Source organism: Platalea leucorodia, assembly GCF_965183815.1.
Source record: "Platalea leucorodia genome assembly, chromosome: 23".
Taxonomy (NCBI): Eukaryota; Metazoa; Chordata; class Aves; order Pelecaniformes; family Threskiornithidae; genus Platalea; species Platalea leucorodia.
In genome coordinates, this window is record NC_138845.1 from 1,539,437 (window position 1) to 1,567,189 (window position 27,753).

At 73.9% G+C, this 27,753-nt stretch overlaps 4 protein-coding genes across 6 annotated transcripts; all 4 read left to right on the forward strand.

The window, feature by feature from the left end:
* Positions 1-5,006: 5,006 nt before the first annotated feature.
* Positions 5,007-8,702, forward strand: TUBA1A (tubulin alpha 1a). The gene is made up of 4 exons (XM_082332661.1): positions 5,007-5,091; positions 6,395-6,617; positions 6,713-6,861; positions 7,544-8,702. The coding sequence occupies exons 1-4, from the start codon at positions 5,089-5,091 to the stop codon at positions 8,522-8,524; spliced, it is 1,356 nt and encodes a 451-aa protein (XP_082188787.1). The 5' UTR covers positions 5,007-5,088; the 3' UTR covers positions 8,525-8,702.
* Positions 8,703-11,383: 2,681 nt separating this feature from the next.
* Positions 11,384-15,173, forward strand: TUBA1B (tubulin alpha 1b). The gene is made up of 4 exons (XM_082332662.1): positions 11,384-11,471; positions 12,634-12,856; positions 12,952-13,100; positions 13,998-15,173. Exons 1-4 carry the CDS (start codon positions 11,469-11,471, stop codon positions 14,976-14,978), a joined length of 1,356 nt encoding a protein of 451 aa, XP_082188788.1. The 5' UTR covers positions 11,384-11,468; the 3' UTR covers positions 14,979-15,173.
* A 627-nt stretch (positions 15,174-15,800) lies between these two features.
* Positions 15,801-21,193, forward strand: LMBR1L (limb development membrane protein 1 like). Of its 3 annotated transcripts, XM_082332658.1 has the most exons (17): positions 15,801-15,898; positions 17,482-17,566; positions 17,861-17,897; positions 18,079-18,218; positions 18,311-18,414; positions 18,495-18,621; positions 18,740-18,808; positions 19,046-19,110; positions 19,244-19,319; positions 19,441-19,524; positions 19,639-19,715; positions 19,789-19,866; positions 19,960-20,033; positions 20,115-20,205; positions 20,487-20,553; positions 20,634-20,795; positions 20,871-21,193. In XM_082332658.1, exons 1-17 carry the CDS (start codon positions 15,827-15,829, stop codon positions 20,927-20,929), a joined length of 1,467 nt encoding a protein of 488 aa, XP_082188784.1. In that variant the 5' UTR covers positions 15,801-15,826; the 3' UTR covers positions 20,930-21,193. The 3 variants fall into 3 exon arrangements, with proteins under 3 accessions (XP_082188784.1, XP_082188782.1, XP_082188783.1); XM_082332656.1 differs by having other exon boundaries at positions 19,960-20,205; XM_082332657.1 differs by lacking the exon at positions 18,740-18,808 and having other exon boundaries at positions 19,960-20,205.
* A 2,051-nt stretch (positions 21,194-23,244) lies between these two features.
* DHH (desert hedgehog signaling molecule) lies at positions 23,245-27,609 on the forward strand. Its single transcript, XM_082332663.1, has 3 exons — positions 23,245-23,675; positions 25,264-25,525; positions 26,170-27,609. The coding sequence occupies exons 1-3, from the start codon at positions 23,364-23,366 to the stop codon at positions 26,835-26,837; spliced, it is 1,242 nt and encodes a 413-aa protein (XP_082188789.1). The 5' UTR covers positions 23,245-23,363; the 3' UTR covers positions 26,838-27,609.
* Positions 27,610-27,753: the final 144 nt, after the last annotated feature.

Consider the following 27,753-nt stretch of genomic DNA (forward strand, 5'->3'; position numbering starts at 1 on the left):
GGGGTCTCTCCCTCGGTGTCCCCCCCCCGGCAGAGGGACCCTGTCCCCACGCAGGGCCGGTGGGCAGAGAGCCGGGCGTGGGGGGACCAGGACGTCCCCGGGGGACCCGCCACGGCCATGCCCCCCTGCCCCGGGGGGGCTCCTGGCAGGGCCGAGAGCAGCGTGTCCCTGCAGGGCCCCCGTGTCCCCCCGTGCGCCCCGGGGTCCCTGTCCCCCCCCGTGCCCCCCTGTCCGCCCCCGCCCCAGGGCTGCACCCGGCCCCCACTGCACAGCATCCTGCACCACGGCTGAGCCGGGCCCCCCAGGGCTCCCCCAGGCTCCCCCCGTGTCCCCCCGCCCCCTGGGCACCCCCGTGTCCCCCCGCCCCCTGGGCACCCCCCGTGTCCCCCCGCCCCCTGGACACCCCGGTGTCCCCCCGCCCCCTGGGCACCCTGCTGTCCCCCCACTCCCTGGGCACCCCCGTGTCCCCCCGCCCCCTGGGCACCCTGCTGTCCCCCCACTCCCTGGGCACCCCCGTGTCCCCCCGCTCCCTGGGCTCCCCCCGTGTCCCCCCACTCCCTGGCCACCCCCGTGTCCCCCCGCCCCCTGGGCACCCCCTCGGTGCTGGCACCCACCCGGGGCCGGGGTGACCGAGGTGGCCGATGTCCCCACGACACCCGCTCCTTGAGCCACCCATGGCACCGGAGCCCCCCGAGCCCCCCCCCCCCAGGCTCCGGGGCCCTGCGGGGGGTCGGGGGTGCTCGGGGGGGCCGGGCAGAGCGGGGACCCCCCCGCAGCGGGGTCTCTCCCGCCTCGCCCCCGCCGCCGCCGCCGCCCCGCTCCTTTATCGCAGGCTTTGCCGCAATGCGGTGCTGCCCCGCCAGCGGCGAGCGATGCTGCAGCCCCCTCCCCACCGCCAGCCTGGCCGCAGCCCCCCGCCCCGCCGCTGCCTCCCCGCGCCCTGTGCTGCCCCTCGGGGGGCCCGTGCCCCCCTCCCGGGGCTGCGCCTCCGCGGGGGGCAGGGGGCACCCGGGCTGCGGGGGGACGGGGGGACACCCCCGCTCCCTGCCCTGGGGACGGGGTCACCCGCTGCCCCCAGCACCAGGGCTCGGGGGGTGCCTCGCCCTGCCCTTCAGAGGGGGGCTGCGGGGTCGGGTGCGGGCAGGGATGGGTGTCACCGCCCCCCCGTGCCCCTCCAGCCCCCCAGTCCCACCCCGAGCCAGCGGGGGGATGGTGGGACCCCTCCGGAGCCCCCCGCCGCCCCGGGGCCTCATCCTGCACCCCGGCGAGGCGCGGCCCCACCCCCGAGCTGCCCCGTCGCTCCGTTTCAATGCACCCGTCACATCGATGGTGGCAGGGGACGGACAGACGGACAGAGCGGGCGTTCGCACGCCGCGTTCTGCGGGAAAACAGGTTAAAAATAGCAGCAGCCGGTGCCCGGGCTGTCACCCCCTCCCCGGGAGCCCCCGGCAGGGCCAGGACCCCCTGATCCCCGGGGACGGATGCATCCCAGCCGGGGGGGGCGAGGTCACCAGTGAGGGACCCCCGGGAAGGGCCCAAACTGGGGGAGCTGGAAACCTCGGCCATGCCGCGGGCAGGGAGCCAGAGGCCGGGCAACGAGCCCGCGGCGGAGGGGAGCGGGGACGCCGGCTCTCGGAGCCCCCCCGGGCTGGGCATCCCGGGGGGGGGGGCAGCCATGGGCAGGGCTGGGGGCTCTGCGCGGCCGGGGGGGGCCCGGGGGGCCCGGGGCCTGTCCCACTCGGTGGTGGTGACATGGAGGGGGGAGCAACCGTCACCAGGAGCCGCGCGTTGCTACCAACAGTCAACAGAGCACCGGCGGGCGGGAGGCGCGGGGGGGTCCGGGAGCTGGGCCAGACCCCCCCCCCGGCACACACCGGGGCTGGGCACTGGGGGGCCCGGGCCCCCGGGGCAAGGCGCAGTGGGGCTGGGCGCTGGGGGACCCCAGCCCCGTCTCCCCGCGCCCCCGCGGCCAGGCCCCGGGATGGATGTTGGGGAAGGGGAATGCGAGGGGGGGTCCCCAGGCTGTCTCCTAGCAACCGGTCTCCTAGCAACCCTGCCACCACGACCCGTTGCCTGGCAGCGGTCGGCGCGGGGACGAGTGGCCTTCCATACCTAATGATGGGAAGGGGCTGGGGGGGGACCCCCGGCACCCAGGGCCCCTCGCCCTGCACCCTGCATCGCACAGGCCGAGCCACCCGCCGCCCCACGGGGCACCCCCTGCCCACGGCTCGGGGATGGGGTGGGCAGCGACCCCCCCAGCCTGGAGAGGGGTCCCCGAGGCGGGGGCTGCTGTGAGCCCCCCGCACCCCAGGCCCTGGGGACGCCCCGGGGACGCCCCGCCAGGCCCCGCACCGGCGCTGAGGCCTCGGGGCCGGGGGGAAACAAAGGCAGGAGACGTCTCCCACACGAGGACCGAGCCGGCGTGGGGCTGGGGGCTGAGCCGCTCTGGGGCCGGGGTCCCCCTAAACACCCGTTTCGCCCAGCGGGAGCCGAATCTGCCGGAGCTGCTCGGCTCGGCGCAGCCAGGGCCGCCCGGTTCTTTGTTCTGGCGGGCGATGCCCAAATCCCGGCCCCTCTTTGTCTGCTCGGGGACCGAGCCCCGGCCCCTCCCTGCTCCCACCCCGCTCCAGCAGCACCCCAAAAGCACCCGGCCGGCAGAGCCCGAACAAAACCGGGAGGAATCGTTGAGCCAAAGAATAGAAGAAATAAAAGCTGAAAGAAAAAGGGGAAGAGGAGGAACAAAAGGGGAAAAAGGAGTAGGAGAAAGAACAGGAGGAGGAAGAACAGGAAGACTGGGGGAAGCGGTTGGACTCGATGATCTTAAGGGTTTTTTCCAACCTAAATGATTCTATGACATTGGGCTGACAGCGGGGACGTGGGGCTGGCAGTGGGGACGTGGGGCTGATGGCGGGGATGTGGGGCTGATGGCGGGGACGTGGGGCTGACGGCGGGGACGTGGGGCTGGCAGTGGGGACGTGGGGCTGATAGTGGGGACGTGGGGCTGATGGCGGGGACGTGGGGCTGACAGCGGGGACGTGGGGCTGATGGCGGGGACGTGGGGCTGACGGCGGGGACGTGGGGCTGGCAGTGGGGACGTGGGGCTGATGGCGGGGACGTGGGGCTGACAGCGGGGACGTGGGGCTGATGGCGGGGACGTGGGGCTGATGGCGGGGACGTGGGAACCTGGAGCTGCCCAGAAATCTGCATAATGTGGGGAATGCAGAGAAAAATGTGATTTCTCGGCAGGGGGGGGCACCCTGGCAGCTCCACCTGCGGCAGCCGGGGCCAGCTCTGCCCGCGCGTGTGGCGTGAGGTCACCCCGCTGCAGGGACTGGGCCCCCCCGCAGCCCCCCGCCGCGGGGGGACGACCCCCAGCCCCCAGCCCCAGGCTCTGCAGGGACAAAGGGGAGGGGGAACCCCCAGGGCCACGGGCCGGTGGCTCGGGGGGGCCGCGCAGGGGCTGCGGCAGATGGAGGGGTGGCCGGGGGACGCGTGCCCCGGTGTCCCAGCTGTGTCCCAACCACCAGCTGCCGCAGAGCAGCTGCCGCTCGGTCCGCGCCCCCCCAGCCCCAAAAACTGTGCTGGGAGCCACCTCAGGGCTTTGTCCCCCGTGTCCCCTGCCGTCCCCGGCCCCCGGCCCCAGCTGCCCGGGGGGAAGGCGCTCTCTCCCCCCGGCTGGGCCCCGCGGGGCTGCTTGCTGCAGACAAAGAGGCGCTGGAAGGGCCAGGGCACGGCCGGGAAAGGGCCAGGCTGCGGCCAGGCCAGGCACCGGGCCACGGTGGGGACGGGGGCCAAGACGTGGCTGGGAAGCAGGGCACTGGGGCATGGCCAGGCACGGGGACAGTGTCCCCAGGGATGGGGCCAGGGCCAGGGATGGGGACCAGGGCGTGGCTGGGGCTGGGGACCGGAGTGCGACCAGGGATGGGGACAACAGCGTGGTTGGGGACAGGGACCAGGGCGTGGCCAAGGATGGGGACAAGGGCATAACCGGGAACCAGGGCAGCGGCCAGACAGGGGGACGGTGGCACAGCTCGGGACGGGGACAGGGACATGGCCGGGGCTGGGGACCAAGGCGTGGCCAAGGATGGGGACAGGGGCACAACTGGGAGCCAGCACAGTGGCGCACGGCCGGACTGGGGACAGTGGCACGACCAGGGATGGGGACCAGGGCGTGGCTGGGAATGGGGACCAGGGCGTGACTCGGGATGGGGACAGGGCCATGGCTGGGAGCCAGCGCAGTGGCGCACAGCCGGACTGGGGATGGTGGCACCACCGGCGATGGGGACCAGGGCGTGGCTGGGGATGGGGACAGGGGCACAACTGGGAGCCAGCGCAGTGGCGCACGGCCGGACTGGGGAGGGTGGCACCACCGGGGATGGGGACCAGGGCGTGGCTGGGGATGGGGACAGGGGCACAACTGGGAGCCAGCGCAGTGGCGCACGGCCGGACTGGGGAGGGTGGCACCACCGGGGATGGGGACCAGGGCGTGGCTGGGGATGGGGACAGGGGCACAACTGGGAGCCAGCGCAGTGGCGCACGGCCGGACTGGGGAGGGTGGCACGACCGGGGACGGGGACCAGGGTGTGGCTGGGGATGGGGACAGGGGCACAACTGGGAGCCAGTGCGGTGGTGCACGGCCGGACTGGGGAGGGTGGCACGACCGGGGACGGGGACCAGGGCGTGGCCGGGGACGGTGGCTCGGCCGAGAACGGGGACCGGGGCACCGGGGGACACGGCCGGGGACAAGGACGCGGCTGGGGACAGGGACCCGGCGACGGCGGGGGCCGGGGACGAGGACACGACCGGGGCGCAGACGGCGGCGGGCAGGAACGGGCGGCGGGGCCGGGGTCGGTGGCCGCCGCAGCCCCCGGCCCCCCCGCCCCGCCCGGCCTTTGTCTGCGGCGGCGGGGGGCCATTACCTCATCGCGGCCGCGCCAATGGCCGCCGCCGCCGCCGCCCCCGGCCCCGCCGCCCGCCCCGCCCCGCCGGGCCTATAAAGCCCCGCACCGAGCCCGCCGCTCCGCCGCGCCTCTTACATCGACCGCCTCAGCGTCGGGCTGTGAGACCGCCCCGGAGCCGACCGCCGCCATGGTGAGGGGGGGGCACGGGGTGGGGGTCCCGCTCCTCCCGCTCCCCGTTCCCCCGCTCCCGCCTTTATCCCCGGTCCCGACCCCCCCCCCCGCCCGGGATGGGCCCCGGGGCTGAGCCCGCACCGGGCGCGGCTCCCGTTACGGCGGGGGGGGGGGGGGGAATGGCCCGGGACCCAGCCCCGAGTGTGGCTGCCGTTAAATGAGCCCCCCCCGCCGCTTTCCCCGGGGCTGAGCACCGAGCCCCCGCAACGGGCGTGGCTCCCGTTAAACCGGGCGGGGTGGGATTATCGGGCACGGTGCCCGTTAAGCCGGGCAGGATGGGTCCCCGGGGCCGAGCACCGAGCCCGCACCGGGCGTGGCTCCCGTTAAACCGGGCAGGATGGGTCCCCGGGGCCGAGCACCGAGCCCGCACCGGGCGTGGCTCCCGTTAAACCGGGCAGGATGGGTCCCCGGGGCCGAGCACCGAGCCCGCACCGGGCGTGGCTCCCGTTAAACCGATCCGGATGGGTCCCCGGTGCTGAGCCCTGAGCCCGTCTTGGGCGTGGCCCCGCTTCGACGAGGCAGGATCGCCCCCCTCCCCCCCCCCCCGGTACTGAGCCACCGTCCCGCACGGGGCGTGGCTCCCGTTAAACCGGGCAGGACGGAGCCCCCCGGTGCTGAGCCCGCAGCCCGCACTGGGCGTGGCCCCGGTTGAACGGGGCAGGATGGGTCCCCCGGTGCTGAGCACCCCATCCCGCAGCAGAGGACGAGGCAGGGCAGGATGAAGCCCCCCCAGTCCTGCACTGGGCGTGGCCCTGCTTCAATGGGGACCCGAGTGGGCAGGATGAGCCCATGGTGCTGAGCCCCCCATGCACCGGGCATTGCTGGGTCTCAGCAGGGTGGGTAGGGCAGGATGGGACCCTCGAGGCTCCCCATCTCGCCCTGGGTGCGGTCCCAGTCCCTTGGGGCAGTATGAGCCCCTGGTGCTGAGCTCCCCATCCCACAACAGGCAGGGTCCCAGCTCCCGGGGAGGAGGGGGGGGCAGGATGGGACCCCCGGAGCTGAGCACCCCCCTGTACTGGGTGTGGCCCTGGAGCGGGGCCACCCCGCGGCCCTCTGCGCCTGCTGGGGCCCAGAACAATAGGGTGCGGCTGGGCAGGATCTGGCCCCCGGGATGAGCTGGCCCCATCCAGCCCTGGCCACTGGCCCTTCCCCGCTCGGTGCCAGCCCGTCCTGGGGGCAGCGTCCCCGCAGGGTCCTGGGGGGGGGAATGGGGACAAAGGGGGGACCCCGGGGTGACACGGCCCCATGTTCTGTCCCCGCAGCGCGAGTGCATCTCCATCCACGTGGGCCAAGCGGGCGTGCAGATCGGCAACGCCTGCTGGGAGCTGTACTGCCTGGAGCACGGCATCCAGCCCGACGGGCAGATGCCCAGCGACAAGACCATCGGCGGGGGGGACGACTCCTTCAACACCTTCTTCAGCGAGACGGGGGCCGGCAAGCACGTGCCCCGCGCCGTCTTCGTGGACCTGGAGCCCACGGTGATCGGTGAGCGCGGGGGGCCGGGGGGCAGGCGGCGCGAAGGGCGCGCCCGGCGTCAACGGGTGCCGGGCGCTAACGGGGCGGGCGGGCTCTCCCCGCAGACGAGGTGCGCACCGGGACGTACCGGCAGCTCTTCCACCCCGAGCAGCTGATCACGGGCAAGGAGGATGCGGCCAACAACTACGCCCGCGGGCACTACACCATCGGGAAGGAGATCATCGACCTGGTCCTCGACCGCATCCGCAAGCTGGTAGGGGCAGGGGGGGCTCGCGGGAGATGAGCCGAGGGCACCCAGGCTGGGTTCTCAGGCTCTCCCTCCCCCCTGGGCTAGCCGAGCTGCCTTTAGATTTAATATATTAATTAATGTTAATCCTGTTCTGCAGCAGCTGCCATTGGCCGGCAGCAGGACGCGGCGCAGCTGGGGCGTCGGCGCTGCGGCCCCCGGGCGCTGGCGGTGCTGAGCTGTGCAATTCCCTCTTTGTTCCCGTTTGGCTCTCGCCGCGGCCGAGTCCAGCTGCGGGCGGCTGGGAACGGGCGTCCCGGGGACTGCGCAGGCGCTGGCAGCCCTGACCGGCCCCTCCCGGAGCCCTGCGGCCGTGCTGAGGCCGATGCTTCGGCCCCCTCCCCGATGCCCAGGCCCCCTCCCCAGACCTGTCCCCGTTCTGCTGCCGAGCCGGTGGCACCCAGCCCAGGCTGCGGGGGGCTTCTGGCCGCTCTCCCACCCCGGGGGCCAAGGGGCTTCCCTAGGGGATTCACCGCTCCTATGAGTCAGTGCCCAACAGCCGGGGTTGGGGCCACCCTGTCCCCATCCCGGTGGCCCCTGCTCTGCTGCTGGAAATCCCCCAACTCTCCTCGTGAGGCCACGGAGAGGAAGGAGCAGCTTCTGTCGCTGCCCGGACTAAACATGGCCCCCCCTTGTCTCTCCTCGCCAGGCTGACCAGTGCACGGGGCTGCAGGGCTTCCTGGTCTTCCACAGCTTCGGGGGCGGCACCGGCTCCGGCTTCACCTCCCTGCTCATGGAGCGCCTCTCCGTCGACTACGGCAAGAAGTCCAAGCTGGAGTTCTCCATCTACCCGGCCCCGCAGGTCTCCACGGCCGTGGTGGAGCCCTACAACTCCATCCTCACCACCCACACCACCCTGGAGCACTCCGACTGCGCCTTCATGGTGGACAACGAGGCCATCTACGACATCTGCCGCCGCAACCTGGACATCGAGAGGCCCACCTACACCAACCTCAATAGGTTGATAGGCCAAATCGTGTCCTCCATCACGGCCTCCCTGCGCTTCGACGGGGCCCTGAACGTCGACCTGACGGAGTTCCAGACCAACCTGGTGCCGTACCCCCGCATCCACTTCCCGCTGGCCACCTATGCCCCCGTCATCTCGGCCGAGAAGGCTTACCACGAGCAGCTCTCGGTAGCGGAGATCACCAACGCCTGCTTCGAGCCGGCCAACCAGATGGTGAAGTGCGACCCGCGGCACGGCAAGTACATGGCGTGCTGCCTGCTGTACCGCGGGGACGTGGTGCCCAAGGATGTCAACGCCGCCATCGCCACCATCAAGACCAAGCGCACCATCCAGTTCGTGGACTGGTGCCCCACCGGTTTCAAGGTGGGCATCAACTACCAGCCGCCGACGGTGGTGCCCGGGGGGGACCTGGCCAAGGTGCAGCGCGCCGTGTGCATGCTGAGCAACACGACGGCCATCGCCGAGGCCTGGGCCCGCCTGGACCACAAGTTTGACCTGATGTACGCCAAGCGGGCGTTCGTGCACTGGTACGTGGGGGAGGGCATGGAGGAGGGGGAGTTCTCGGAGGCGCGGGAGGACATGGCCGCCCTGGAGAAGGATTACGAGGAGGTGGGGGTGGATTCGGTGGAAGGGGAGGGAGAGGAGGAAGGGGAGGAATACTAAACTCTCACAAGGGTGCTGCTCTTACAGGGAACATAACCTAGTTGAAGACCCCCCGTGGGTCTGTAGCAGTGTGTGCGCCGCGGTCTGTCCTGTTCAATGGTCTGTGCTTCAGTGGAAAAGTCTGTTCCGGACCCACCGTCCTCTCCGTGGGTCTGAATAAAAAGCATTCCCTGTCTTACCCCTGCCTCCGCTGTCTTTACTCCGTGCCGCGACGGCCCCGACAGCCCGGGGCATGGCCCTGGGGTCCCTGCCTGCACCCGGGGTCTCTGCCCTGGTCCCTGAGCGTGTCCCCGGGGCTGTGCTGAGCCCTGCAGCCCCCCCCAAACGGCGCCTCCCTCCCCGTCCCGGGGCAGCGTGCCCCCCGTGCTGTGCCCCCGCTCTGCAGGGGGGGCTGGGTGTTCTCAGGGCCAGGAGCCGAGCGAGCCCCAAGTGAGCGCGTGGGGGGGGTTAACTCCTCCTGGGGGGCTGGGGATCTCCGACACCCCCCAGTTTGGCAGAAGCCTGGGGGGGCCCTGCTGTGCCAAGGGGGGGGGCTGCCTTGCCTCAGGGGGCCTGGTTGCTGGGGGGCTCCTGCTGCCCACGGCGGGTGGGAGCACTGGGGCTGCAGATCCTCAGTCCCCAGGGTGCTGGGGTCCAGGGATGGGTGTCCCCCCCTCCCCCCGTGGGGTGTCCGGGAGCCCCTCTGCTCCCTCCTGCAGGGTGGGGCAGTGGCCCTGGCAGCCCCGGTCACCGGGAGGGGGGCAGCAGCCCCCCCAGCCCTGCCCAGGTACCCGGGCCCCGCCGCCCCCCCTCGCTGCTGGCTCCTGGCAGGGATGAATAATGAAGGGAAAGCTGAACGCAGAGTGAAACTCGAGCGGGTGCTGCAGCGAGGCGCAGGGTGTCCTGCAGTGGGGGGGGACCCCCCGGGACCCCCCAGGAGCCCGCAGCCCCCGGGCCACCGTGCCAGAAACGCCAGCTCCGGGCAGGGCGGCCATGAGCGGGGCTGGGAGCGGCTCTTCCGCGGCCACGGCCGGCCACCACATTGGCATCGCCGGGAGCCGAGCTGGCCCCAAGCCCCGGCCGGGACCCCCGCACCGAGGCGGGCTGCGGGAGCCCGATGCGGCGGGGCAGAGCCGGGGGGAGAGAAGCCCTTCCCGGCGGGAGCGGAGGTGCCGGGGCGGCCATGCGGCAGCCGGGCGAGGCAAATGGCGGGGAGCCACGTCACCCGCTGCAATGCAGCTGCGGCGGATGCTGCTGCGCCGGCCCCAGCCCCGTGCACCCCGGGGTGGTCGAGGCTGCGGGGCGGCCGTGGCTGCGGGGGGGCCCCGGGGGGGCACAGCGGGGACAGGGGGGGCCCCGGCAGCGCGTGGCGGCGGTGCTGCCGAAGGGGCCGCTGGGTTGTCCGCAAAGCTCTCGGCAAAACAGGAAGGCGGATTATCGGGAGCAAATAGCTCCGGGGATTAGGTGGGGGCTGGTGCTGGCCCCCCCCGGCCCCCCCCGGCCCCCCACGCCGGGCACCCCGCGGCCTCGCAGCCGCGCAGGCAGCCGCCCCGGGGGCCGTGGCGGGCCCCCCGCGCGTACCCCATCTTGTGGGCACTGCAGCGGGCCCCTGCGGCGGGCGAGGGGGAGCGTGGGGGGCCGGGGTCCCGCCTGGGGGGGGTCCCGCAGGGAGCCGGGGTCCCGGTGCTGCAGGCAGGGCTGGGACAAAGCCCACGGCAGCGAGAGCGGGAGCTGCCCCCCCCCCGGCCACTGCAGGGGGGCCCGGGGCACCGCACCCCCCCATTGCGGGTGGGTCACCTGCGGGTGGGCTGGGGGGGCTCTCCAGGGTGCAGATGGGCCGGGGGGGGAGTGTCCGTGAGGTGCAGATGGGCTGGGGGGGGGGCTCTCCAGGGTGCCGATGGGCTGGGGGGGGTCCGTGGGGTGCAGATGGGCTGGGGGGGGGGCTCTCCAGGGTGCCGATGGGCTGGGGGGGGTCCGTGGGGTGCAGATGGGCTGGGGGGGGGGCTCTCCAGGGTGCAGATGGGCCGGGGGGGGGGTCCGTGAGGTGCAGATGGGCTGGGGGGGGGGCTCTCCAGGGTGCCGATGGGCTGGGGGGGGTCCGTGGGGTGCAGATGGGCTGGGGGGGCTCTCCAGGGTGCAGATGGGCCGGGGGGGGGGTCCGTGAGGTGCAGATGGGCTGGGGGGGCTCTCCAGGGTGCAGATGGGCTGGGGGGGGGGGGCGTCCGTGAGGTGCAGATGGGCTGGGGGGGCTCTCCAGGGTGCAGATGGGCCGGGGGGGGGCTCTCCAGGGTGCAGATGAGCTGGGGGGGGTCCGTGAGGTGCAGATGGGGGGGGGGGCTCTCCAGGGTGCAGATGAGCTGGGGGGGGGGGTCCGTGGGGTGCAGATGGGCCGGGGGGGGGGGGGCGGGCGGTGCAGATGGGCCGGGGGGGGGGCTGGGGGGAGTCGGGCGGGAGAAGCCGATTAACGGCGGGGGCCGGGGGGGCACCGGGCGCGGCAGCACGTGCCGCCCCCCCCATGTCGCAGTTTTCCTCTGCAGCGGAGCCGCACCGGGCGGGGGGGGGAGGCGGGGGGGGCGGGAGCGGCCGTGCCCCCCCCATCCGCCGCAGGCGCAGTGAGGGGGGGGCTGAGGGCCGCGGGGGGGGGGTCAGGCCCCCCGGTCACCCCCCCTCCGTACCGGGGGTCCCTTCGCAAGCCCCGGGCGGGGGCTGCGCCCCGCGGGGGGGGGGGGGGGCCCAAAGCCCCGCAGCGCCCGCCCGGCAGCGGGGGGGGGGGGGGCGCCACGCGTCTCAGCCAATCCGCGGTGGCGAGGGCACGGATGGGCGGGCGCGGCGGCCAATAGGGAGGCAGGGCGGGGGCGCAGGGCCCGCCCCCCGGGCCGGTATATAGCGGGGAGCCCGGGGGCGGCTGCAGCCTGGTACTTGCGTCGATTCCTTGCTTGTCGGGACGAGTAACCGAGCCGCAGCCATGGTGAGGGGGGGCTGCAAGGGGGGGGCTGGGGCTGCAAAATGGGGGGGATTGCAAGGGGGGGGTGCGAAGTGGGGAGGATTGCAAAGGGGGGGAGGAGGAAGGCTGTGGGCTGGGGGGGAATGGGAAGGGGGAAAAGGCTGGGGAGAGCAGGGAGCTGGGGGGGGACGGGGATCGGGGGGGCGTAGGGTAGAGACGGGAGTGGGGAGGGACGGAAAGACAGACAGACAGACTGACCGCGGGTGGGGTGGGGGGGCAGAGCAGGGGCTGGGGGTGCCGCCCTTGCCAGGGGGAGCACCCCTGGGGGGGTCACAGCACCCCTGGGGGCGTCACAGCCCCCCTGGGGGGGCAGCACGTGGTCCCTTTCACCCCCCCCCGCCCCGTCCGGTGGGGGCGGGGCTCTGTCCCGCTTTCGGCGCCCGGCCCCGACCGTTACCGTTCCCGCGCGCGGGAAGGCGCGGGGCAGGGGCACAGCCCCACCCCCCGCAGGGGCGCAGCCCCGCCCACTGCGTCACCCCCCCCCCCCCCAAATCCAGCCCTGAACCCCCAATCCCCCCATGGAGGGGGCAGAGGGTCCCTGCTGCGCCCCCCTGCACCCCCCGAGTCCAAGCCACGGGGCTCCTCCTGCTCCGGGGCTCCCGGGGGAGCCCCCACGGGCTCCCCCCGCCCCCCAAAACCGGGGCTCCCCCCCGGCGGGAGGAATGCGCGGGAGCAGGGGGTGCGGGCAGGGAGCGGCCGGGAATGTGCTGGATCGGGGGGGGCACGCAGGGACCCCCGGGGTGACGCCATCCGCCCGCCCCGCGGGGCTGGGCGCAGTCACGTCCCCGCCGCTGCGCTGTCGGCTTCCTCCTCCTCTTCCTCCTCCTGCGGCGCAGCCTCGCCCTGCCCTGCTGCGGGCTGGAAAATGTCCTCCCTCTGCGCCATTCGGCAGCAGCTGGGGGGGGCGCCCCCAGGGCTGTGCCCAGCCTGGCTCCAGGCTGTCCCCAAACACGCGTGTCCCCCACCTCCCCCCCCGGGGCGAGCTCGGCCCCTGGGCAGCCCCCGCGCCGCTCGGCCGGCGGTTTGGGCTGGCACCGCGTCTGCTCCGGCCAGCCGAGCCGGGGCACAGCCGGCGTTGGGGTGGGGGCTGCGCCCCGCTGAGCCCGATCCCCCCGTGCCCCCGCAGCGCGAGTGCATCTCCATCCACGTGGGCCAAGCGGGCGTGCAGATCGGCAACGCCTGCTGGGAGCTGTACTGCCTGGAGCACGGCATCCAGCCCGACGGGCAGATGCCCAGCGACAAGACCATCGGCGGGGGGGACGACTCCTTCAACACCTTCTTCAGCGAGACGGGGGCCGGCAAGCACGTGCCCCGCGCCGTCTTCGTGGACCTGGAGCCCACGGTGATCGGTGAGCGCGGGGGGCCGGGGGGCAGGTGGCGCGAAGGGCGCGCCCGGCGTCAACGGGTGCCGGGCGCTAACGGGGCGGGCGGGCTCTCCCCGCAGACGAGGTGCGCACCGGGACGTACCGGCAGCTCTTCCACCCCGAGCAGCTGATCACGGGCAAGGAGGATGCGGCCAACAACTACGCCCGCGGGCACTACACCATCGGGAAGGAGATCATCGACCTGGTCCTCGACCGCATCCGCAAGCTGGTGGGTACAAAGCCCGGGTGGGGCCGGCGCCACGGCAGCCGGTGGGGAAAGGGGAGCCCTGCGGTGGGACCTGGGCGGCAACGAGGAGCCGGGCTCTGCCTCCAGGGTCCGGGTGCGTTTTATGGTTCTTGGCACCCTGCACCAGGTCGGGGTCTGGATCCTGTGAGTGGAGATCGGGATCAGCCCCTTCCCCTCCCAGTGGGCTGCTCGTGGGGGTTCACCCTGCCTCGGGGCCCTGCAAGCCCACCGCAGCTGCAAGCCCAGGATGCGCACCCCAAGGGCGAGATGGGGCCTGGGGGGAGGCTGCCTCGTTTCTGCCCTTGGGAACACCTTATTTCATCCCTTTTTTAGGGTCATGTGAGGTTTCTCCTTGATCTGGACTCTGATCCTTCTTGACCAACTGCTTATGAGCAGCTTTGCTGAGTGTTTAACCCGTGCTGGGGCAGCTCGTGCCCTGGGAGGGGAGCGCGGGCACCCGGCAGACCTCGATGGCTGCCAGCCTCCCGCCCAGGCAGCGCCCGCGCGATGGCGGCTCTGGGTGCCCTAACGCGCTCCCATAAAGCACCGCGGGTTTCCTCTTCCCCCAGGCAGCCCGCGCGGGTCGTGCTGGGTGTGGGCGCTGCAAGGGCCGGCTCCTGTAGCAGGAAGGAGCCGAGTGTCCCCGAATCCCTGCGGGAAGGGGCCCCTCTCCCAAGGGCAGGTTGTGCCCCCGCACAGGGCGCTGCGGCGGGGGCCGAGCTGGGGTGCTCAGGCAGGTCCCTGCCTGCGGCCCCGAGACAGAGAGTCCCCAAAGGCCAGAGATGCTGGGGTGAGAATTTGCCTTCCTGGGCAATTCAGGAGCAGCTTAAATTCAGAATTACTGACAGATCTGTCTTGTTTTCTCTTCCCTTCTTCCAGGCTGACCAGTGCACGGGGCTGCAGGGCTTCCTGGTCTTCCACAGCTTCGGGGGCGGCACCGGCTCCGGCTTCACCTCCCTGCTCATGGAGCGCCTCTCCGTCGACTACGGCAAGAAGTCCAAGCTGGAGTTCTCCATCTACCCGGCCCCGCAGGTCTCCACGGCCGTGGTGGAGCCCTACAACTCCATCCTCACCACCCACACCACCCTGGAGCACTCCGACTGCGCCTTCATGGTGGACAACGAGGCCATCTACGACATCTGCCGCCGCAACCTGGACATCGAGAGGCCCACCTACACCAACCTCAACCGCCTCATCAGCCAGATCGTGTCCTCCATCACGGCCTCCCTGCGCTTCGACGGGGCCCTGAACGTCGACCTGACGGAGTTCCAGACCAACCTGGTGCCGTACCCCCGCATCCACTTCCCGCTGGCCACCTACGCCCCCGTCATCTCGGCCGAGAAGGCTTACCACGAGCAGCTCTCGGTGGCGGAGATCACCAACGCCTGCTTCGAGCCGGCCAACCAGATGGTGAAGTGCGACCCGCGGCACGGCAAGTACATGGCGTGCTGCCTGCTGTACCGCGGGGACGTGGTGCCCAAGGATGTCAACGCTGCCATCGCCACCATCAAGACCAAGCGCAGTATCCAGTTCGTGGACTGGTGCCCCACCGGTTTCAAGGTGGGCATCAACTACCAGCCGCCGACGGTGGTGCCCGGGGGGGACCTGGCCAAGGTGCAGCGCGCCGTGTGCATGCTGAGCAACACGACGGCCATCGCCGAGGCCTGGGCCCGCCTGGACCACAAGTTTGACCTGATGTACGCCAAGCGGGCGTTCGTGCACTGGTACGTGGGGGAGGGCATGGAGGAGGGGGAGTTCTCGGAGGCGCGGGAGGACATGGCCGCCCTGGAGAAGGATTACGAGGAGGTGGGGGTGGATTCGGTGGAAGGGGAGGGAGAGGAGGAAGGGGAGGAATACTAAACGCTGGGTTCCTTCTGTTGCTGTAGCATGTCCACAAAATGTCCGCTTCAAACACTTTGGCTTTCCTGTGCACTGGGTGGGGTCCAGCCCCGGCCCGGCTGGAGGGGCGCGCTGCTCTGGCTGGGCTCTCCGATGTGATCATGTCGGTTTTCCATGTGTCTGTACCATGTCTGTGAATAAAAGGCTTTAAGAGAATCTGCCACTGTCTTGGATACAAACCCTCTGTGTCAGCACCCGCGGGGCCGCCTGGCCCCGGCCCATGGGAACAGACTGGCCCCATTGTCCGTGCCCAGCGAGACGATGGCCGCGCTCCGGCCGGAGCTGGCTCTGGCCAGCGCTTCCCGGGGTGCCCCGGGCCGGGGGCTCTGCCAGGGCGCCCCGGGTGCTGCTCTGCTGGCTCCCCCCTGGGCTGCCTTTGGGGTGCTGCAGCCCCCGGGGGGCCCTGCCCTGCTCGCCGCCCCAGCGCCGGGCTTAGCCCTGTTCTAGGGATTAGTCCCGGCCCGGGGATTAGCCCCGGCCCAGCGCCTAATCCCGGCTCCCGCCGGCCCGCGGAGCTGCTGCCCCCGTGGGAGCGGCGGCCGGGCGCCCTCAGCCTATCGGAGCGCTCCGCGCCGCCCTCGACCAATCGGCGGCGCCTCATTCACAAAGCAGGGCCAATGGGAGGGAGGAGGCGGGGCGTGGCGGGGCCCTTTCAGGCCGTGGCGGCGCGGATACATTGTAGCGAGTACCGGACGCGGGGGGCGGAGCCGCCCGGCTCGGCTGCGCTCGGCGGTTCCCGGTGCTCCCCGGTGCTCGGCCCGCAGAACCGGCCCGCCGCTCGGCCCCGGCCCGGCCATGCTGGCCGCAGCATGGCCCCTGCGGAGCAGGACGCGCTGGCCGTGCGGGAGCAGCTCTTCCACGAGAGGGTCCGCGAGTGCATCGTGAGTGGCGGGGCGGGAGAAGGGTCCCGGGGCGGCGGGAGGGTCCCGGGGCGGCGGGGAGCCGTGGGTCGGGGCTGGGAGGCCGCAGCCCCCCCGGGAGGGTCGGGTTCCCCGGCGGCGGCGGCTCTGGGCGCCGGCTGCCGCTGTGCCCCACGCCCGGCCCTTATCGGTGCCGGAGGCGCGGCGGCCGCCGTGCGCCCCGCAGATAGCGGGGTCCCGGGGCTGGGCCGGGCCGGGGGGGCCCCGGGCGAGCGGGAGGGCTGGGGGTGCCGGGTGCGGCGGTGTCGGAGCCGGGCCAGACCCGTGCCAGGCTCCCTGCTCTGTCCCCGTCCCCAGGCCAGCAGCTCCCCCGGGCGCTCGGTGCCAGCGGGAAGGGGCCCCGCAGAGCCCCGCAGCGGGGGCAGCGCGGAGGAGGCCGCCGGGCCTGCTCCTCCGCTCCCGCTCTGCCGGCCAGGGCACCCGCTGCCACCGGCCCAGGGATGGGGCCGACCCGGGCGTCCTGGTCCCGGCGGCTCCCGAGGGCCTCCGGGATGCCGCGCACCGGCGGCCAAGCGGGCTGTGACCAGCGGCCGGGGCGGCCCTGCCACGGCCAGGCTTGGTGCCTGCGGGCAAGAGCGGGCGGCCGGAGCCTGGCACCTCTGCCCTGGAGCCCCCAGACCTCAGCCCCGACCCCTCCCAGGGAGCCGCATCTCGCCCAGGAGCTCCTGGCTCGGCGCGGCCAGCGTGGAGCTCGCTCGGCCTGACTTCGCCGGGTGTGGAGGTGTTGGGGGTCCCCGGGCCAGGCAGAGCTCTGGGCTGCGGGGTACAGCCTGCGGCAGGGGGGACCCGCGGCCCTTCCCTGGGCGGGAGCAGGAACGGGAGGACCCGCTGGGCACTGCCCCTCCGGGGGTCCGGAGCTCCCAGGGCCCCCTGCCACCCCTCCCGGCAGACCCCCAGGACCCCCGGCCAGCCGAGCCCCCCAGGCCGGGCAGCAGGGAGGTGTCGCGGCTGCTCCGCTCCGCCTGTGCCAGGGTGGCGGGTTCGGGTGACCTTTCCCCGTCCTGCCGCGTACCCGGCGGGATGAAAGGTCGCCGTGTTCCTCGAACGTCTCCCGCTCCGGCTGGACCTCGGCATGCCGGCAGGGGTGGGAGGGACGCCGCGGCCGGCCTTGGCGCCCGGCTCAAGGCTGTTCCTGCGGCTCTGCCAGGTGCCGGTGCCAGCGGGGCGAGGGCTGCGGGGTCGGGCAGTGCTGGGGCGGGACGGGTGTCCCACGGCGTCCGGGCCACCCCGATCCCTGCGGACCCCTCAGCTCTGCCGGCACAGGCCCACCCAGAGCTGCTGGGTGGGCTCTCCCCATGGTCTCAGCCCCTCTGGGCCCCCCTGGCCCCCTGGGTGCTGTGGCAGCTTGCAAGCACCCATGGGTGAGCCCTGGGTGCAGCCCCCATGCACGGGCAGGGCCGAGCACACGTGTGGGGTGTAACCAGTGCCACGAGTGGAAAAACAAATAGGGTGGAGCTGGCGGGCCCTGGGGCCGGCGGCATCGCCCGGGGTGGGAGCGCTGCCCCTCGGGCCTGCCTGCGCTGCCCGCGCTCCTCTGCCTGCAGATCTGCACCCTGCTCTTCGCCAGCCTCTACATCCTCTGCCACTTCATCATAACCCACTTCAAGAAGCACACGGACTTCGCGGCAGGTAGGAGGGTGGGAGCTGCCGGCGCCGGGCGGCCGGCGGCAGCCGCCTTCAGCCTCCCCGGGGCTTGTTCCTCCATCGCTTTCTGCCTCCCCCCGAGCCCCGGTCCCGCTGCAGCCCGGTTTGCGGCATCGGTCGCTGCAGGGCACGGGAGAGGAGCAGAGCCCAAAGCCCTGGGAGTGTTTCTGCAGCGTTCAGAGCAGGGGAGGTTTGGGAGCGGGCAGGGGAGCAGGCAGGGAGCGATGCTCCAGGCAGCCCTGCCTCCCCCAGCCCCCTGGTTTGGGTTTCCCCCCGCAGTTCACGATGACGAGGATGCCGCTGTCAACAGGATTGCGTGAGTTCCTGCCCGTCCGCTCCCTGCCTGCGGGATGCTCGGCCGCTTCCCCTCCCTGCCCGGCCGGGACGCGGGGTCCCCCCAGCCCGCGGGGGCCGGTGACGCCGGGGGCCGCGGCCGGGCTGTGACACCTGCGGGGGCCCAGACCCGGTGCCGGAGCCGACGCTCGTCCCTCCCGCAGGCTGGGGCTCTGCACCTTCACCCTGGCCGTGGCGCTGGGCGCCGTGCTCCTGCTGCCCTTCTCCATCATCAGCAACGAGGTGCTGCTCTCCTTCCCCCAGAACTACTACATCCAGTGGCTGAATGGGTCCCTTGTCCACGGTGGGTGCAGGGAGTGGCCCCAGGGTGCCCCGAGGGCTGTGGGTCGGGGTCGCACCCCCGGGAGCTCACCCCACGCTGTCCCCCCCCCCCAGGCCTCTGGAACTTGGTCTTCCTCTTCTCCAATCTGTCCCTCGTCTTCCTCATGCCCTTCGCCTACTTCTTCACGGAGTCGGAGGGCTTTGCGGGATCTAAGAAGGTAGGTGGCCCTGCGGGTGGCCCTGCGGGTGGCCCCCCCGTCACCCCATCCCCGCCTCCCCGCTAACCCTGCTCCCGCAGGGCATCATGGCCAGGGTGTACGAGACGTCGGTGGTGCTGCTGCTGCTGACGCTGCTGGTGCTGGGCATGGTCTGGGTGGCCTCCGCCATCGTCGGCAACGACGCAGCCAGCCGCCAGTCGCTCTACGGTGGGTGCTGCTGGGGTGCGCTGGGGCTCTCCCGGCTCCGGCGGGGCAGGATCGGGCCACGTGCTGAAGGGGAGGAGGGATGCCCGGTGCCTCTGGCCTGACTCTGCCGTCTCCGCAGACCTCTGGGAATGCTACCTGCCCTACCTCTACTCCTGCATCTCGCTCTTTGGCATGCTGCTTCTGCTGCGTGAGTCGTGGGACGTTCCCCCGCGGTGCCCCGGCCCCGGTGGCCCATCCTGCACCGGCTGCGGGTCCCCCAGGGTGCCCGGCTGGGAGCAGGGGCTGCTCCCTGCAAATGGTGCTGGGGTCCGGAGGGGTCGCGGTGCAGGGCTGAGCCCCCAGTCCCTATCCAGGACCCTTCTGGGGGTGCGGGGAGGGGTAGGGTGCTGGGGCACCCCCTGCTCAGCCTCTCCTCCCGCTGCAGTGTGCACCCCCTTCGGCCTCTCCACCATGTTCACCGTCACGGGGAAGCTGCTGGTGAAACCCCGGGTAAGGTGTCCCCCCGGTCCCGCTGCCCCAGCCCCGGGGCTCGCTGTCCCCGGGGCTGCCTGCTCTCCCACCCGCGCCCGGGTGCCATTCGCACCCCCCACCGGCTGCTCATGGGCTCCTCGCCCTTTCCCAGCTCCTGGAAGACCTGGACGAGCAGTTGAGCTGCACGAGGCTCGAGGAAGCCGCCGTGTCCCGCAGGATCTCCTCCGGTGGGTGCCCAGCACGGCCGCTGGCCGGGAGCGGGGGGCTCAGGGCGGACTGGGGGCCCCTCTGCCCCACCACATGGGAACCCTCAGCCCCCACGAGACCTCGGCATCTCCTCCCTGGCAGGCAAAGCTTCCTGCTGGCTGAACTTGAACGTGGAGCTGCTGCGGGAGCAGTTCTTTGCCATCCGGAGCAAGAGACGGAAGCTGGGTAAGGAGCCTGGGGGGGACAAGCCCAGGACGCCTGGGTTCTCTCCAGCTTGGCACTGGGAGCACTGGTTCCCTGGGAGCCCGTGCCCCATGGCGGGCATGTCCCCCCCTGCAGAGCTGCGGCACCGAGCGTCGCCCTGGCAGAGGAACCTGGGCTACCCCCTGGCCATGCTGGGCCTCCTGGCGCTGACGGTGAGTGTCCCCGGGCTCCCGGGGAGCTGGGGCTCAGCCCTGGCCGCCCTCACTCCCTCCCTGCTCCTCCCAGGGCATCTCCGTGCTCATCGTCTGCTTCCACGTCCTGGAGCTGCTGCTGGACGATGCCGCGATGCCGCGGGGCATCCAGGTACCCGGGCGGGGGGACGGGGACAGCGAGGAGTCGTGTCCCACGCCGGCCCGGGGACCGCTCCCCCCAACGTGCCTCCTCCTCCCCCGGCAGGACGCGTCCCTGGGCCAGGTCTCCTTCTCCATCTTCGGTTCCTTCGGAGCTGCCCTGCAGGTCGTCCTCATCTTGTATCCTTCAGGCAGGCGCTCGCGTCCCCGCGCTGTCCCGGGGCCGTCCCACCCCGTTCTCCTCCTTAACGCCCCTCCCAGCTACCTGATGGTCTCCTCCGTCGTGGGCTTCTACAGCTCCCCGCTCTTCACCCGGCTGCTCCCCGCGCGGCAGGACACCCCCCTCACCAAGGTGGGAGCTCGGGCTGGGGCTGGGGGCTCCCGGCCCCCCCTCAGGGTGCAGGACCCCCGGTCCCCGCAGCGCGCGGCCGTGCGTGTCCCCGGGCACTGTGCGGTGTCCCCACGTGAGGGCACCGCGTGTCCCCCCCACCTCCCGGTGCCTCCGGCACAGCCCCGGGCACGGGCAGCGTCCCGGTGGGTCTCCGGCAGCGGGGAGCACCTTCCCCAGCCCGGGGGGGGCCCAGGCCCCACGGCAGCGCTGCCCCCCCCCCCAACGCTCCTTCCTCCCCCCAGATCATCGGGAACTGCGTCTCCTTGCTGGTGCTCAGCTCGGCCCTGCCCGTCTTTTCCAGGACGCTGGGTGAGTCCCGGGGGGCCGGGGTGACCCTGGGACTGGGGTGTCCCCCGGACTGGGGTGCCCTGACCGGTGTCCCCCCCCAGGGATCACCCGTTTCGACCTCCTGGGGGACTTTGGCCGCTTCAACTGGCTGGGGAACTTCTACATCGTCTTCCTCTACAACATGGGCTTTGCGGGGCTCACCACCCTCTGCCTGGTGAAGAGGGTCTCCTGGGCCGTCCAGGCCGAGCTCATCCGCGCCTTCGGTGAGGACGGGGACGTGGGGACACGGGGACAGGCACGGGTGTCCCCCCCGGCTCTCACGCTCTCCCTCTGCCCAGGTCTGCACAAGCTGCCGCTGCCCGTGCCGCGCTCCCGGCGCCGCGGCAAGCCCCGCTAGGGCCGGGGGACGGGGATGTGGCCCCCCGCGCTGCAGGGACCCAGGACGGCCACCCGCCGCAGAGCCGGCCCCCACGGCTTCAGGGATGTCGGAGCCCCCCAGGGAGAGCCGAGACCCCGGGGGGCCTGGCCCCCTCCCCCCGGGTCTATCTCAGCCCGTTGCGCTACTGAGCCTTGGCCTTGAGCCGCGTCCCCGTCACAGCCCCCCAGGGGCGCGGGGTCCCCCGGGGGCCGCGCTGGCTGTGGCCCCCCCCCCCACATACCTCATGCGAGGGCGGCCGGGCCCCCCCGCCCCGTGCCGCCCCTTGGGGTGCGGGCGGGCTCTGAACGGCCCCCCACCCCGGGGACGGTCCTGGCACTACAGCGGGGCCCGCGCCCCCCAGGCACTCCGCACCCCGTCCCCGGTCACCCCGGGGGGCACTGGCTGTCCCCCGCCCCCAAGGGAGGAGCAGGGCCGGGGGGGGCCAGGGTGCTGGGGACGAGCCCCCCCCAGGCAGCTTGGTGTGACGAGTGGGTCAGGTCTCTGTTACCACAGAACTTGTTTAGAGCAATAAACAAAGTCTCTTTTTTTTTAATATAAAAATATCTGAATCTGGGGGGTTTTATTCCCCCCGAGGGCAGGGCCGAGCGAGGGGGGGCTCCCTGCCTGGGGGGTCCCACTGCTGCCCCCCCTCCCTCCCCTCTCCCTGGGGGCCGCCATGCCCCCCCCCCCCCCCGGCCGGGGCTACGGCGCCGCTCCCAGCAGGGCCCCAAGGGGCTGAGGGACCCCGGGGGTGCGGGGGGCACCGGGCAGCTGCGGGGGGGGGGGCGAGCTGCCCGCAGCGAGGGGCACGGGGGGGTCCGGCTCGGGGGGGGGGGTCCTGCGGCCGGAGCGGAACCGGCCCCCCACCCATCCTGCCCCGGCCGGGGCCCAGCCAGGCCGCCCCCCCGGCGGGGGTGGGGGCCCGCGCCCCCCCGGCCGGGGCCGAGCAGGAAGCGCAGGAAGCCGCTTTATATTGCAGGAAATGAGGCCAGCGGTGCCCGCGCCTTCCCCGCACCGGCTCCCCTCCCAGTCACCCCGGGCTGGCACCGGGGGGGCTGCGGGGGCCCGGGCCCCCCCCAGCCGCTCCCAGCCCTCCGCCGCCCCGCTGCTGCCTCCCGCGCTGGCCGGGGCCCTCGGCACCCTTGGGTGCTCCGCCGGGAGCTCCGGGGGTGCTGGCGGGCGGGGGGGGGCACGGGCCCCGCTGCCATGGGTGCCCCCGGGGACCCCGCTCCCAGCCCCGGGGGTGCCCCGGTGGCGGGGGGCGCCCGGTGCCGGGGGTGCTCCGGTGGCGCGGAGGGGGCGGCCGGGGCAGGGCAGCGCGGCGGGGCCCCGGCGGGGGCGGCCCCGGGGGAGGTGGCCGCCGCTGCCGCCGCTCCCGGGGGCCGGGTCCGAGGCGGGGCCCGGCGGGGCCGCCAGTGCCGGAGCCGAGCGGCCGCAGGTGGGGGCAGCCCGGCCGGGGCGGCTGCGGGCAGCGCACGGCGCCGAGCGGCGCCCGGGGGAGCCGGTACCGGGGGCTGGGCCAGGAGCGGGTACCGGTACCGGGGGTCGGACCGAAGAGGGGGCACCGGGGCAGTGCCAGGAAGGGGGTCCCGGGAGCGGGGCTGTGCCAGGAGACGGAGCAGGTGCCGGCGGCGCAGCGTTAGGATAACGGGTGTCCCCGGTGCCGGGGGCAGCGGTCGGAGCAGAGGCACCGGGGCCGGCGCCGGGAGAGGGGAATCCCCGGTCCCGAGAGACGGCGACAGGAGAGGGGAGAGGTCCCGGGACCGGGAGCGCGGCGTTAGGACCGGGATAAGGCGGGTCCCGGTACCGGAGCGCGGTGCCGGGAGCGGGGAGAGGAGCCGGTACCGCAGCGCAGGGCTCAGACGGGGAGAGGGAGCGGGAGCGGGGCCCGGGGCCAGGTCCCGCCGCCGGTGCCGGGGCAGCGCCAGGAGCCGGGTGGCCGGTGCCCGGTGCCGGGGCAGCGCCAGGAGCCGGGTGCCCGGTGCCGGTCCCGGCGGGCAGCGCCCGGAGCGGGGTGCCGGTGCCCGGTGCCGGTAGCGGGACGCAGCGGTAGGAGGGGCACGGGCTGGGGCCGGGAGTCCCCGGGGCCGGGCTCCAGCGCCAGGCGAGGGGGTGCCGGGCCCGTGGGCGCGGAGCCGGCGGCGGGGGGGCCGTGCCGGTGCCCGGGCGCCGCGCTCCGAGTGGGTGGCGGCACCGGCGGGGGGGTGGCGTGGGGGGGGGGTGTCAGTCGTCCCGGGATCCCGCAGCGGCGACGGGGCCGTGGGTGTGAGAAGGAAACGGCGCCGACCCGCCCCTGGCACCGCGACCCTCTAAAAGCCCCGGGGCCGCCGCACCGGGACCATGCCCGCCCCGGCCGCCCGTGCCCCCGGCGACTGAACGGGGCCCGCGGAGGCAGCGGGGCCCGGCGGCCGGGATGCCCCGGCGGAGCCCGCTCGCCCTCGGCCTGCTCGGCCTCGCCGCCTGCCTGCTGGCCGCGCCGGCGCTGGGCTGCGGCCCGGGCCGGGGCCCGGTGGGGCGGCGGCGGCTGGGGCGGCGGCAGCTCTCGCCGCTGCTCTACAAGCAGTTCGTGCCCAACGTGCCCGAGCAGACGCTGGGGGCGAGCGGGAAGGCGGAGGGCAAAGTGCTGCGGGGCTCGGAGCGCTTCAGGGACCTGGTGCCCAACTACAACCCCGACATCATCTTCAAGGACGAGGAGAACACGGGGGCGGACCGGCTCATGACCGAGGTGGGGGCTGCGCCCGGCCCGGCCTCGCTCCCGGGGACGCGGGGACGCGGGGGCGGCGGGGGGGAGCGCAGCGACCCTCCCCGGGGGGCACCGGCCTTTCCCCGGGGGCACCGACTCTCCCATGGCGCACGGACCTTTCCCGGGGGGCACCGACCCTTCCCAAAGGCACGGAGCCTCCCCGGGGCGCACCGACCCTCCCCAGGGGCACGGACCCTCCCCGGGGCGCACCGACCTTTCCCGGGGGCACGGACCGTCCCCGGGGTGCACGGACTCTTCCCGGGCGGCACCGACCCTCCCGGGGCGCAGGGTCCCCCCCGGACCGCACGGAGCCTCACCCCGGTCCCCGGTCCCGGTCCCCGGTCCCCGGCCCTTGGCGGCGGCGCGGCAGCACGGACCCGCCGTCGGGGATTACCGGGGCGGGGGCGGCGCCGGGGCCCGGCCGCCGCAGCGGGGGCACGGGGGACCGGCGGCTCCGCTCCCCCCGCGCCCCGGCCCCGGGGTGGGTCAGCGGGGAGGGGGCGGCCCCGGTTCCCGTCCCCCGGGGGGGGATCCGGGGCGGCGGGAGCCCGGGACGCGCCGCGCCCCGCCGGGATGCTCAGGGTTGCCATGGCGAGGGGCGGCTCCGCGGTCGCCATGGCGACGGGGGATGCTGCGAGTGGTCCAGGCGGCGCCGGCGGCTCCCGCGGGCCGGGGCGGCGGGGGCGGCGGGGCCGGGGCGGCGGGGCCCGGCGGGGCCGCGGGCGCGGAGCCGGCCCGGGGTGCGGGCGGCTGAAAGGGCCCTTTGTGGCCGTGCCGGCATTCCCGGGGCCTGAGGTCAGCGCCGGGCTGGAAGGCGCCTATTGTCGCCGGGCCGGGCCGGGCCGGGCCGGGCGCATTCCTGCCCCCCCGCCGCTGCCGCCCCCCCGGCCGGGCCGCCCCGGGCCCGCGCCCCGCACTCCCGCCCCCGCGGCCCCGCGCTCCCGGGAGCGCCTTTGTTGGACGGGGGGCACCGGGGAGCGGAGGGACACCGCGACCTCCCCGGTGCCGGGGGGGGACCGGGGGGAGCTCCGACCCCTGCACCCCGCGTTGGCGCTGCTGGTGGGGAGAGGGACCCCGGGGCCGCCCGGGACCCCCCGCCATCGCCCTCGGCTCTGGGCGCTGGAGCCCCGGACCCCCCGTATCCCCCCGGCCCTGCTCCCATCCTGCCCCGCCTGGCCAGGGTGCTGCTCTGGGACTCGGGTCTGGTGCAGGGTCAGCTGCGCCCCCCGCTCTGCCCCGCAGCCCCCCCGCCGGGTTAATCAGTCACGGCCGTGGCCGCGGGGAAGGTGACACCGTCCCGGTCCCCTGCCCGTTCTGCCCGGCTGCCCGCACCGCGGAGCGGCTCCACCGCCGGACCCCGGGGCACGTTAACGTTCAACCTGTGCCCAGCCGGGGGGGCAGCTCGCCCGTGCTCTGCGCCCGGGGGGACACCCCATTGCCCCCCACCAGCGGGCTCCGAGCCCTCTGCAGGCCCGGTGCCCGTCTGTCCGTCTGCGTGCAGGACCCCCCGGGGAGGGGATCGGGCACGGCGGCGGGCCTGGGGGTGACGCCGGTGCTGGTCCCCCCCCAGCGCTGCAAGGAGCGGGTGAACTCGCTGGCCATCGCGGTGATGAACATGTGGCCGGGGGTGAAGCTGCGGGTGACGGAGGGCTGGGACGAGGACGGGCACCACCTCCCCGACTCGCTGCACTACGAGGGCCGGGCGCTGGACATCACCACCTCCGACCGCGACCGCCACAAGTACGGCATGCTGGCGCGCCTGGCCGTGGAGGCCGGCTTCGACTGGGTCTACTACGAGTCCAAGGCGCACGTCCACGTCTCCGTCAAAGCAGGTACCGCGCGGGGGGGCCGCCGGCCCCGTAAGCATCCCAGCCTGCGGCCCCGCGGCCCCCTCTGCTCCACCTTGGCGTCCCAGATCCGCATGGGACGCAGCCCTGCTCTGGCTGGTGTCCGGCCCCAGCGGGCTCAGCCCGCGTCTGGCCCCAGCCCAGCTTCCCCCGGCCTTTCCGGCCACCAGATTGGCAAAAAATGCACTTCCCCCCACAAATTTCGCCGGGCCGGAGCCACCCTCACGGTTCAGCTCCCGGTGCGAGGCAGAGCGAGGGTTGTTAAGCCGGTCCGGACGGCCGCAGCCCAGCCCACAGCCCCCAGCCCCGCGGCTGCTCCGGCCAGCAGCCCCCGTCCGGCCCAGAAATGACAATCGACAGAAAGTGAAAGTGGCCGTAAATGTCACCGTCCCCAGCCCCGAACAAAGGGCGTCAGTGCGGGACGGACAAAGGGGCCCTGCAGCACCCGGCCTCCCCGGGAGCCGCGCTCAGGAACCGGGGGGGGCTTCAGAAAATACCCGCTTTGTTCCGGGGGCGGTTTGGGGCCTGGGGGGGGCGGCTCCGCTCGGGGCCATTTCCCCTCTGGAGGTGGTGGCCAGTGGAGGTGGCCAGCGGGGACAGGGGACCCACGGCTTTCTCCATCCACCCAGATAACTCGCTGGCCGTCCGCACCGGCGGCTGCTTCCCCGGCCACGCCACCGTGACGCTGCGGAGCGGCGAGCGCCGGGGCCTGGCTGACCTGCGCCAGGGCGACTGGGTGCTGGGCGCGGAGCCGGGCGGGCGCCTGGTGCCCACCGAGGTGCTGCTCTTCCTCGACCGCGACCTGGGCCAACGCGCCTCCTTCGTGGCCATCGAGACGGCCAGCCCGGCGCGCCGGCTGCTCCTCACCCCCTCCCACCTGGTCTTCGCGGCCCGCGGGGCGGCCAACGGCACGGCCGCCTTCCTGCCCGTCTTCGCCCGCCGCGTGCGGCCGGGCGACGCGGTGCTGGCCCACGGGGCCGGCGGGCAGGGGCTGCGCCCTGCGCGGGTGCTGCGGGTCTCGCGGGAGGACGGCGTGGGGGTCTTCGCCCCCCTCACCTCCCACGGGACCCTGCTGGTCAACGGGGTGCTGGCATCCTGCTACGCCGTCCTGGAGAGCCACCGCTGGGCCCACCGCGCCTTCGCCCCCCTCCGCCTCTTCCACGGGCTCCTCTCGCTGCTGCCCGCCCGTGCCGAGGCGGGCAACGGGACGGCGCCGGAGGCGGGCATGCACTGGTACTCCCGCCTGCTCTACCGGCTGGCCGGGGGCGTGCTGGGCCACGAGGCCCTGCAGGCGTAGGGGTCCCCGGCCCCCCGAGCCGCCGCACCGCAGACCGCACCGCACACTGGAAGCGGGGGGCTCCGACCCTGGGTCCCCCTTGGGCCGGCGGGTGCTGGGGAGGAGGGGCGGGGGCGCCCCCAGCCCCGCGGGGAGGTCGGGGTGCCTCTCGGCTCAGCGCCGCCCAGGGGCGCGGGGCGGTGGGGACGGGGTCCCTGGGACGGGCTGTCGTGAGGTGGCCCAGGGACCTGGCCGCAGCCCCCCCGCGTCCCGGAGCCCCCCCGCCGCGCTGCCTGGCCGGGTCCCCGCGCCCCGGACCCCCGTGCGCTCCCCCTGTATTTATTGCTTCATTAACTGCCGCGGCTGGGGCCGGGGCTGCTGCCTGGCGAGCCGAGGCTGGGCACCGCCGGACCCTGCCCCGGGGCCACATCCAGCCCAAGGAGGGGGGATGCAGAACCAGCCCAGCACCCAGCATCTGGCAGCAGCTCCTGCCCGTCCCCCGGCTCTGGGTCTGTCCCTCCGTCACCCGCGGTGTCCCTGTCCCCGAGCGGCCCAGTGCCGCGGGGCGGCTGGACGGGGCGGCTGCCGCGGGCCCCCTGCGCCGGCCCGGCTCTAACCGCGCTAACCGCTAACCCGCCCTGCTTGAGAGTTTTATTTTTCTATTTATAAATGATAATATAAATGTCCCCCGCGCCCGCCCGCCCTGGCAGCGGGGCCCGCCCCGCGGGGCAGGGGGCCAGCCTGCTTTTAACCACTTGTTTAAAAAAAACCCCAAAGAAATACTACTATTTAATTGTTTGGAGAAATAAAAGAGACTCTATGGCCCCGGTGGAGCCGTGGCTGGGCCGGGGGGGCTGGGGTCGGGCATCCCGGGGGGCTGGGGGTCCCTGGGGCTGGCGGAGGCCGGGGTGGGGACCCCGGGGAGCAGGAGGGGGGT